This window comes from Myripristis murdjan, chromosome 18 (genome assembly GCF_902150065.1).
Source record: "Myripristis murdjan chromosome 18, fMyrMur1.1, whole genome shotgun sequence".
NCBI lineage: Eukaryota > Metazoa > Chordata > Actinopteri > Holocentriformes > Holocentridae > Myripristis > Myripristis murdjan.
The window spans coordinates 11,087,860-11,099,863 of NC_043997.1; the positions used below are offsets into that span (position 1 = coordinate 11,087,860).

General features: G+C 40.2%; 1 protein-coding gene across 1 annotated transcript; it reads right to left on the reverse strand.

Moving 5' to 3' along the window:
- Window positions 1–910: 910 nt before the first annotated feature.
- LOC115376579 (FH1/FH2 domain-containing protein 1) lies at window positions 911–7,075 on the reverse strand. Its single transcript, XM_030076255.1, has 9 exons — window positions 5,998–7,075; window positions 5,319–5,462; window positions 4,205–4,387; window positions 3,631–3,750; window positions 3,326–3,487; window positions 2,366–2,616; window positions 1,581–1,809; window positions 1,224–1,332; window positions 911–1,029 (listed from the first exon to the last, which is right to left on the reverse strand). Exons 1-9 carry the CDS (start codon window positions 6,481–6,483, stop codon window positions 1,001–1,003), a joined length of 1,713 nt encoding a protein of 570 aa, XP_029932115.1. The 5' UTR covers window positions 6,484–7,075; the 3' UTR covers window positions 911–1,000.
- Between the last annotated feature and the right edge of the window lie 4,929 nt (window positions 7,076–12,004).

The following is a 12,004-nucleotide window of genomic DNA, read 5'->3' on the forward strand; positions in this document are numbered from 1 at the left end:
CGGTTATTCTCGATCGAACTGACATACATTTCAAAATAAATGAGAAAATGTAACCTATTAACGCATCTGCGCGATGGTGTTTATCAATAATAAATAAGATTAAAAGTTAAGATCTGATTAGATCGATGGTTCAATGATACTTAATGAATCAAAAATAAACAACGATTAAAAAAAAAAACTTTGTTGAGATTGTGCCGGAAAGTATTAAGACTTACACTTTTATGTTTATTAGATGTTTATTTATTTCAAATTAATAATCAACCTTGCTTTTCTGTGTCCAGTATTCTTTATTTTTCCATTATTATTTGTCATTTTTATTTTATTTTATTTTATTTACTATGTTTTCTCCTTGCATGACTGGCTGACTACATATAGGCATAGATGTTTATCTTAATGTATTTTTCTTTATTATTATTTTTAATTTATTATTTATTATATATCTCTTGCTTTACTGTGTTCCATATTATTTATTTTGTTCTATTTTCTTCTTTTTTTTTTTTTTTGTCCTTGCATGCATGTCCATTGATGCCTCCTTAATTGATTATTGTTTTTTTATATGTTTACCATAATAAATGAAAGAAGGAGAACAATTCTACTGGCAACACATACCACAACAAAACTATAAGGACACAATATCCTGTTTGAACAGTGAACTATAATGACATTATGTGCAGGAAATAAAATACCATAAAGTGTGATGATGAGGTCACAATAAACTCATAATTACAAGTGAAACACTGTAAGCCCCTGTGTAAATATTCTACTGATATTTTATTAAGGCACGTACACGCATACACACAAACCACCAAACTGTTTTCTTTATTGCATCTACACATTTAAAATAATTAGAAATCAAAAAGCATGTAATACAAATATCTTTTTTCTACCAGTAAACTTAAGAATAACAACAGTGTAAGAAAAAAAAATCACAAATAATCTTGTTAGAGCGTTATGCATTTGTGAATGAATGGCTTTGATGAAACAGGGTGTGTGGTCAGAGTCACCACTGCAACTTCCGTGAGAATGCACCTGCAATATGAACAAACATGGGTTTAGTTCATCATGAGAAGAAAAGTCTGTGTTTAACAGATAAACGAGTAGAAAGAGAACAAAATAAAGAGGGAGAGAAACAAAGACACAAAGGCAGAGTCTGTGTTCTTCCAGGTGCATTCAAGTGTGTGTGTGTGTGTGTGTGTGTCTGTGTGTGTGTGTATGGATTGTACCTTGGATGTCGGCCATCCTCCTGCGGTTTCGGGGCAGAGTCAGATCCAGTCTTGAGGTGGACTCAGGTGTCCTCAGCACTTCCTCCAGCCTGCACTGCTCGTCACTCTCCTGGGGAATCAACAGATAAATTACTGCATTTATTTTGAAATCACATCACTATTGAAAACACTGTGTATACGCTATCCAGAGTGGCACTTCAATCTTCAGCAGTATCTACAATATCTATAGTCACAATTTCTGGGTTAGTGCATCACTATTTTGACAAGTAAATTGGGTTTCCATGGATTATTATCACGTGCCACACAGGATTACAACATCAAATCCTGCGCGCTGGTAAATCTGGTACATCTCCCTACCTGAGATGGAGTCTGCTGGCGTTTCCTTCGGGCTCCAGGGGTGCCGGGGCCCGGGCTCTCCTCTCCACCTTTCTGTCGTTCCCTCTCCCGCTCCCTCTGCTGCAGGATGGCCTGCCGCGTGGCCCTGTACTCCAGAGAAAAGTTACTAACGGTTTTGCAGAAGTCCTCAGCCTTTGTGTCTCTCACCATGGCTTTGGAGTAGCCTAGGAACAACAGGAAGGAGTGAAACCTGGAGAAAGAAAAAGTCAAAGTTAATGAAATACATGGAAGGCCTTAAATGTGGACATGCATGTATATAATAATACTACCCTTATGTGTGACCTTTTATGCCGGTTTGTGAAGCTTAGATGAAGCTTTAGATGAAGGATTAAACTAAACTACACTAAACATGACATATGTAACATGACATATTGTCTTGTTTATGGGAAAATCTACTGATGCATAGGCAATAGGAGGTGAGGTATTTTGGATTTTATTGGGAATAAACAGAGGAAGGACTGGGCCGTTAGCATGAACAGCGGCCACCACGGCTAAGCAGACAAAGACAAGAGCGCCACCTACAGAAAGTCAAGCTCCATAAGCAGAAAATCAGAAAAAAACTGACCATGTTGTTTCAATGAAAATGAAACCACCACAACTACAAAAACAAGCTCACAGATTATCACTTTAAATTATTATTGCTATTATTATAGGCGCCTTGGCATTACATTAGACTTTCATAATGTTCTGGATGTAATCAGCTGTTATATCTAGGACATAATTAATGCGATTTCTAGAAGATCCACCTGTTGATAACTCGACGATGGACAGCCCTTAGGACCTTCAGCCGGCCCTCACACTCCTTCAGGAACTTGGGCAGTGTGTGGCGCAGGGAGCCTTCCGGGGCCGAGGCCTTGTCCTCTCCACCTCGTCTCCTGTCACCCTTTCCTCCTTTCCTCTTCTCCTCCGCCCGCTCCAGTACCTGCAGCTGCTCCCATGATGCTTTGCACAGAGCCTCAAGCTGGGTGTGGTTGGACTGGACTAAGGAGTAGTCGCACTGCAGAGACAGGACAGATAAACTGCAGCCTCAGAAACACCTTTTGAAAGTGATGTTGTCTGAAAAATCTTGGATATTAAATGGTTTTCAAATTTCTATTCATTAGTCAGTCCCTGTGCAATTATTATGCTTTGGTCTTTGCCTTAAAGTCACAATAAAATGAAAATTGACTTCAACTTGTTAACTAATTTTCCATGCAAGAATATGCACCGATTTAACAATAAATGCCAAAAAAATGCTAAGAATCTATTTATTGGTTTAGTGTATTTTTGGTATCAAAATCCCATTTAATTCTACATGCCGGAAACAGATGCATCACTGGTAATATCATGTTGAACCAATAGGCGTGAACAAAAATTTCAACCAATGAAAACATCAGTGTGCACACAGCCAGGAAAAATTATTCTGGTGCAAAAAACAAACAAAAAAAAAAATTAAAAATTAAAAATTAAAAATGCAAAACAAAAACAAAAAATAACAATAATGACAATAATAACTATTATTATTATTATTATTATTATTATTATTATTATTATTGCTGTTGTTGTTGTTGTTGTTTTTGTTGTTGTTATTAAATTATTAAATTCTCTTTTTTGACGCAATAAAAACTAAAATTTTTTTGTTGGGCGCTTAGCAGTGTGCAGACCTCATTCTTTTGAACCAGTTAAAACGGCACATTTTCGACCAGCCCGCAGATGAAAGCACACACCTTGCTTGCTTTGGTGACAGCGGTGATGTCAGAGTAGAGGTCTGAGGATTGTGGGTAGAGCTGCAGCAGCAGGACACAGACGTGGTGCAGCAGGGGCTGGCGAGAGTGTGTATCCCTCACCTGGGACAGCTTCCCCAGGTAACTCAGCTCAAATCCACGGGCCTTGGCATATTAACATGTGTTAGTTGTGTGTTAGTATATATGTTTTCAGGTGTTTGGCAAAAAGAAATAGATATTCACAAAAACACTGCCAAGAAGCATAAAAGACGGATTAAAGAAGGTTAATAGGACCACAGTGAGCTCACCTTACATCCATTCAGAAAGTTACCAATAGCTAAAACTGTAGCAAGAATATATCTGAAGGTCTGACTGGCTGCCAGCTGTTCCATGGCCAACTTCAGGTGGAAGAGAGGTTCAGCGATCTCCTGGTAAGAAGACAAAGACATGATTCACACCAAGGAGGAGATCCGTGAGATCTGTGTTATTTTTATTTTTTCTTCTACTAATAAGAGTCTATGATGTTTATTTGTCTGAGCAGTTCATTTGAAAAGATCTCAGCAATATTGTGGTGTGTTCAACATTTTGATACAGAACTGTATCCCATGTCATTTATGAAAGAGATGGATTTGCTTTTCCTGATAACAATGCACAATATGTGTATAAGGTTTCGGCTTAGTTGGCTTAGTTGCATCCTCTTTTCCTACCTGACTCTTTGGTGTTTAAAACACTAAAAGTAAAAGGTTTTATGAACCAGTTACACATTTAATCAGTATTTTAATATATAAGTTAGAGAGTTGGAAACTGCATGCAAATACGAAAATGTAATAGTGTGGTACTTAAGTCACTGCAAAAACAGTTTTCGTCTCCACATTCACTCACCCTCTCTAAAGTGTCATAGTCCAGAGCAAAGGCCCAGAGCTGAAGCCTGGAGCTCAGGTGGGGGATTTCTCCCAAAGTGAGGAGGCAGAGCTCGGCCGGGGCCAGAGGGGAGCGAGGGGACTGGGCCTTGGCTTCCTGGATCAGACGAAGTTCCTCCTCACTTGGGACCAGCGACTGAAGCCGCTGTTGCAGTGGGAAGACATAGAAAATGTGAGAAAGACAGGAAGAAAGGCAAAGATACAGACAGACAACTTCAAAATAAAGATGCTGAATCAAATTTTACAATGTAAAAACTATTTGAGAGACTGATTATGGTGCCCCTAATACAAGCAGTCTCAATGTGCGGCCTGCTGGCCAGTGGCAGCCCTTGGAAACGTTTCTGGTGGCCCGCAGTGAGGTAAGGTGACACGATGATATGCATGTGTTATATTTGGTCCAGTTCTCATAGGCCTGCAGCTTAAAACCAACCTACATCACACACTTTGCTTTGTGCTAAACTGCCAAGTTATGAATGGCTGCATGGCGAATAGGCATCTCATGAGTTTTCAAAGATGCTGAGATGCCCAGCAGACAGTTTTCACAAATCTGTTTTAGACTCATTAACTACAAATTGTGTTTATTTTACACTACTGGCTGCAAACCATTTCCAAAGCATAAATTGTGGACATGCACTTTTGTCTTTAAAACATCTACAAATATGGACAAACGGGATTTTTCTCCTCTAGAACACACAACATGCATTTCTCTCATGATTCACAATTGCAATGACTTTTAGTCTAAAATAGGCTATTAAAGAAAAAATGTTGGAATTATTTTGTGTTCCATATTTTTTCTGGGGGGGCCCTCAATCCCATGTTGGGTCCCTGAACTGGTCCTCAGTCATCAAAACTTTGAGAACCCCTGCTTTAATAAATCCTTGTAAGTATAGGACCAAATCTCATCAGGACCTTCTCTGCGGTGTTTCTCCCATTCTGCACCCCTCTCAGGTTTCACACTGTCTCAATAAGGAAACACCAAGGGCAGCAGGTTGCTCATCCAATAAAAAAAAAAAGACCTAGAAGTCAATCAAATGCTGAGATCCAACTTTTGAAGGACATGACCCTTGGCGCTGTACCTGAACGTCCTCCCTGTCCAGCACGCTGCCGTCCATGCTGTAGATAGCAGCAGGGAGGAGGCGTGGAGGAGGAAGGCTGCTCAGGGCGATGGTGATGATGTTACTCCGCTTCACACCTAACACCGAGACTGTCGGCTGCTGCTTCTGTGTTGTTGGGATAGAAGAAGAACCATAGAAAACAAACAGGAAGGCAGGTGAGATAGAGAGTCAGTTTAAAATCGAGACAGTGGGTCAGGTAATGTTTAGGATAGGATGCATTTTAGGATTTGTGAAGTAAATAGAAAAACTGGAGCACACAGATCACAAGGCAAACAATTAATGACAGACTAACATCCTAACGGAAGGCATGCCTTTGTCATATGTTTTGACATTTTAGGATTTGCCTTTGCCTACTACTAGGTACAAGAAAGGACAATATGAGCACCAGATTTTATAGAAGCGAACTATCTGAAAAACAGTTTAGTAAACTTTTTCCATGATTGACAACTGCCAGCTCTTACATAGCCTATGGTTGGTTCATAAATCTGCATTGTATTGTATTAGAGAGAGAAAGAGATGCATCTATAACAATGGTTAAAAGACAGCAGTATCGAGACATATTGTCTATCCATGCCAAATCGCCCAGAAGCAGATTGATTGCTGCTGTGTCTGAGGCATTGTCCTGTCTCGTAGCTCTTACCCGCCACCCACCAACCACATTACAGGTGGAGCTGTTGCCTTTGGACTCAAACAGGTACTCCAGTCGGTTTGTATCCAGGTGGACCGGCTCCAGTCCAGCCCAAATAGTCTGCGCCCCAAAGCGGGTCACCTTGGGCAAGGGGGGCAAATTGTGCAGTTCCCTCCAGTGAAGCTTCAAAGTGCGACCTTTAATGGTCGTGGACTTTGGGGAGGCAGAGGGTAAGGGTGGGGCAAGGGGAGGGGTGGGTGGAGGCAGGGGTGGAGGGGCTGGAGGGGCCGGAGGAGCTTGAGGACATCCCGACGTTTCATTGGAGGAACTGGATCCATCTTCCTCTGCACTGTCTAATCCCAGGTCTTCCTCATCCCAGAGGTCTGTGAAATCCAAGGTGTTGAGGTGGAGACGCTGAGCGAGTTTAGGGAACGAAGCCCAAGATTGTTCGAAATCCCAGGTGAGGGGCGAATCCTTGGTTTGGTCGGACTCCTTCATCTTCTGTCAGAGTCGTCCTTGAATCAAGAAAAGTGATCTGTGGCTGTTCAGTAGCACTATCTTCTTGAAGAAAGTGATCATGCAGTCATTCCTCATATCAGAAAACACTTCTTTGTTATGAGATAAACAGCTTATTCTGAAACTGTTGCCTTTTGATCCTTTCAGCAGCTAAACTTCATTCCCTCTCATCGGTGGCTCTCACTGTGCCGTCAGACTGTGTGTTGATCTGAATGTCTCTTGGATGCTCTGCCTTGCTCGTTGACCACAGCTCATAGCTCTACACAATCAAGCCATAACCTCTGCACCACCTCTGGGTGTTCTCACTGTCTCATAACCTGTAATTGCGTTGGGTGTAGCGTTTGTCCCTCACATCTAAAAAGTCAGGTTGCACAAAGTTGTCAGAAACGGAGGCTTTAATCCAAGATCCAAAAGTTGGCTGTTGTCCTGCCGGTGCATCAGGACCCTGTTGAAAGTCGTTTGAAGAGAAAACTTTTCATCCTGTTTTCATTAATTCTTGATCAGTTGCATTTAGTCTTGAATCCAAATCGGCTGGGGAAATCCAGGGAACGTTCTCTGCAGCACAACTGGCCTGCTTCTGTGGCTATCCCCCCTCTTTCATCTCTCTCTCTCTCTCTCTCTCTCTCTCTCTCTCTCTCTCTCTCTCTCTCTCTCTCTCTCTCTCTCCCTCTCTCTCTCTGTCTCTCTCCCATTTGAACAGTTGGTGCATCAGTCTCGGTTTATTTGAGTTGCACCCTTTCCCTTAATTTCCTTATCGAGCCAGCATCTCCTGTTTGTATTGCTGCTTGTGTATACACAAACCGCTCTATCAGCCTCTGATGATCTTTCTCTTCCCTCCTGCTTCTTCTTGCCTCCTCCTCCTCCTCCTCCCCCCTGTGAGCATATAATGACCTCTTTCTGCAAGGTTTACCCTGCATCACTTTCACATTACATACAACCTTGCAGCAACATGTGTATTTACAGCTGTACTTCAGAATAATTATAATCACCACTAAATGAACACGAACACGTACAGGATGCTGCGTGTTGACATGATGACACATGTTGAGTATCACGTTATAAACTGACACACTTGTTTACAAGACCCACCTGACTTCCCATGCATATATGGCAGAAGGTGACAGTGCAAATCTCTGTTTATTATTGCTTCAATATTTTGTTGCTGATCTGAAGGAACCATATGCTGAGTTAAAACTATTTTAACTCCTTGATTTTCCTCTTAAGTAGCTTCAAAGTTTAAAAAAAAAAAAAAAAAAAAAAAAACGTAATGTACAACAATGTCAAATCCAAATTCTGTATCTGCTGATTACAACGCTTCATTGAAACTATGTCACACTTATATATAGTGAAATATTCAAACCCAAAATTCCATTGTTTTATGGCTACAGCATCACATCAAATAGAAAACATTTATCTGTCCTGTACATCATTTTATATATATTTCCCTGTAGTTCAGCAGGACATATGTAGTATGTTTGGGAAGCCTGGGGTCTCCATTAGAATTTAAAATGAAGTTCCTTAGAGTTGAACAAAGCATTGTGCATTTGTAAGGACAAAGTCAGTGATGGGTTGAAAAAAGAACATGACATGAAAATTCAGTAGCAGAGACAATGATGATTATGGACAGTGGAAAATGTATGTACTACAAGTTAAAAGGCAATAAATACTATTTAAAAGACATTACAGTGTACAATGGCAAAATGTGGTTTTAACACATTCGCTATTGCTCACATATACCTATGTATGTATGTATCTATCTATGTGTATAAATGTACATGAAATTATCTCTGAAGTGGGGGTCTACTAAGTTTATGTGGCATCTACAACTTTGCCCCAAAACAGGCAGTATACACTTGTATACACAGGGATCATTTGCATGGTTGACATGCAGTCATAATGAGGATCCCTCCCTCAGCCATTAGGTCTCCCCTAATTACACTTCATCAAATACAGTGCCCCTGCTGTCTAGAGGGGCCAGTCGGGCTCCTGGGACATTAGCAGGCAAAAATGAGCTCTATATGTTAACCGAAAGCTTCTTCTTAACACTTATTTGTTACGAGAGGGTTTCTGACCATCAATGGTCTTTTCAGGACCCCCTATATGTCTGACAGCCATGCAGTTATTTACATTCATACGTGGGAGTTGCCCAGCGCACACACAGTCCTATTACTGTTAGCTGGATCAAGTGGAGGTTTATTGCCTTGCTCAAAACAAGTTCAGTAAGTTAAAATACATGTCATTGGGAATTAACCCTATAAAGCCATTTGCATCAGATATGATACACATTTTCAATTCCGTTTTTCATTTTCAGTTTAATCAATACTTGACCAAAATACTGTTGTATACCTTTGAACACTTCCCCTGTTCACCCTGGACCATACCATTGGCACTTCAAGTACATATCATATATCATACATCAGAAAAGGAGTAATAAGAAGTAATAACATATTTTTTTTATATATGTTTTATATATATTGTTATAGGGTTAAATAAGTTAAAGGGTTCAATTTCAAAAAATTGGAATTTTCTGCCAATTCTTTCATAGTTCAGGCTTTATAGGGTTACACTGCAGTTGGCATTGATGTGAGCCTTGTGTCTGTTTTGTAAAGTTATTAAAATCCTGGTAATATCCTTCACTGTCTGGACTGTGCGGTGCTTTGGTGATCATTACATGGTGCAGCCGGTAAAACCCAGCAGACTGAGTTCCCCATGAGAACGGACGTTTCCGGGTGATTTCCTTTGATGAAACTGCCCTGGGACTTCCAAGTTTGTGTGTCTGTGACGGTGTGTGTGTTTGTATTTGTGTGTGTGTGTTTGTGTGCGTGGGTGTGGAAGTGAGTTCATGTCTACGCATCTGTGTCTCTTTATTTTTTGTGAATTTGTGCATTGTTATGAATACGTCGGTTATTCCCACAGATATGACTCTTTTGATTATGTGTATGTTTGTGTGTGTGTGTGTGTGTGTGTGTGTGTGTGTGTACACTACAGCATGTCTGTCTCACCATGGATACACAGTTTGACTCCGTGCAGAGCTGTTTGTGTTTGTTTGTGTGCCTCCGGGCCTCCAGAACATCAGATACAGATCAGAGCAAAAATTACGTGTAATCATTTCCAGTTCGCTTTGAAAGCACCAACGGCTTGAGTAAGGAACTGCAGCTTCTGATTCTGCCTGTGGAATATATGACAGAATTCAATGCAATTTTCAATTCAAAAATAAATTATCAGTCATTCTGGCTCCAATTTTGTGAGATTCGGGTGAATTTGGGTTTATTAACTGGATGATTTGTTGTGCACTTAATATAACTGTGCAAAAAATGGATACAGCAGAGTTTCATATATATTGCAATATATTTTGCTGCTAAGTATTGATTTTTTTGCAGCACCTTTTAACAATTTGTATCATTGATGTACTTCATTTTCACATACCTTTAAGTGCCCCATGTTAAGTAAGTGCATTGTGCTAATTCTGCTGTAATAAACTGATCATTAAAATTAATAAATAAAATTTTTGGAGTGTTTTGAGTTGACGTGTCACCATGCATTGTCTATCCAGGGTGTTTTGTATTTAGCTGTATTTTAAAGGTAGAACGAGTAGGATTTGACGATTGTGGTTTGTATGCCCAGTATTCAAGGTTGGCCCCTCCCCCCAGCTAAGGTAACCAACAACAGATTGTTCCTAGTAAACTGATTTTTCGTTTCCTAGGATGGTGACGGAATGCAACGACTACCCAAAATATAACGTCACTGTCCTAGGGAAAAAAAATTGGCCCACTGGCACCTACCTGTCCAACAGAAAACAGGCCAATACCGCATTGCTTTTCATCATCATCCTCTCCTACAGTGGTTGCCAGCAGGTGAAAGCGTTCCTCGATTTTCGTAGCTTCCTGTTGGATGCCGTGCTATCATTCTGTCACTGTGCACTGTGATTGGCTGTGAACTACACACCCACTGCCAAAAGGTCAACACCCAGAAGAGTCCCGAGCTCAAAACAAGAAAATCCAGGCAGAGGGTAGGTTCTCTGCAGACACGCACACCAACACACACTTCTAGTGGCTCATAAGTGATGATTGAGAGGGATTATTTTTCATGAGTCTAAACATTGTTTTTTAGGGAAATCTTACTCATTCTGCCTTATTTATACATTTCCAATCAAAAATTGCAATATTACATAATACAAATCATAACGTGGCCCATGCGTCATGATACATGTTGTAGCATGAGGTCCCTGCCCTATGAATTACTGATAATGTGATGTTTATATAGATTTGAAGGTAGTATGAATGAAAGATCCTGCTGCTTGGACCATCATGTGTTTCCCTTACTGTTTAAGATAAGCGTAATTATGCTCCCAACTTTCCACACTGGCAGTGAGTGTCTCTAAAATGCACTGAAGCTTTAAGGACAAGATCTTACATTCAGTTTAAAGCACGCAGCACACATTTTGGAATATGCACTATTTTAAACCTGACTTAACGTCTAATTTACTTGAAAGAGAATTATATACCGGAGTACCACACTGCTATGCACCACAACAATCCAGTGGCAGCGGCGACTGGTAGTGGTATGACCATGAAGGGCGGCTCCTCTCAGACCTGGCGATTGGTGGGTTCACAGAAACCACTTTTGGGTCGGGATCCAGCAGAGCGCTGCCAGAGAACAACAGAAGAAGACCTGAAGTCACACATCAAAATATTCCACTGTCTAAAGAAATTAAGTTCAACCAATGGGTGTGAAATTACATAATATTCTTCTTTGTTTACCTTCTGATGATCACCAGCAGGAGGTCATATTTGCATGTTTTTCATCTTAGATCCTTTGGCAATTTTGTCACACCTCTGTTGTTGCAGACATCCTTTTAATTGCCTTTTTGTATTCATGGCATTGTGGTGGCATCTCACACGGCTATGGAAATATTACATGGCTATTAAAATAAACTGTGAGAAATTAATGAATACAATTAATTAATAAATTCAACTATCCAGTGACTTCAGCCTCATTTTGGTGGTTCAGAGTCCAAAAATGTTAAGTTTATGAATGGGAAATTTTCAATCATACTTGCAAAACAGCAATACCTATGTCAGTTTGTGCACACAGTTATCAATTTCTTTTTTTTTTTTTTTTTTTTTTTAAATAACTGCGTAAGCCATTGAGTCCCACTGCATTTGTGAACATTGCTCCCTTTTGACAGGCCAGACTGGAGTCATTTTTTTCCCTAGCATGGCGACGGAGTTGTTCCACATTTTAAGTGGTCATTTTGGCATATTGGTTAAGGTCATGGCTATGTTTATAAATTGGCTTATATGTATAAGTAGGGTTATAAGTGTAATATCTAAAACGCACTCAGTGGCCACTTTATCAGCTCCACCTGTACAGTCAAATGCAGTTCAGTGCAACAGCTCTGCCATAAATTCTACCTTTTAACAAAGTTTATAATGCTCAGTTTTTGTTCAGATGGTAGAGAATGTGTCAATTTAAATCTATCTTTATTATTGAGGTTGTAGTT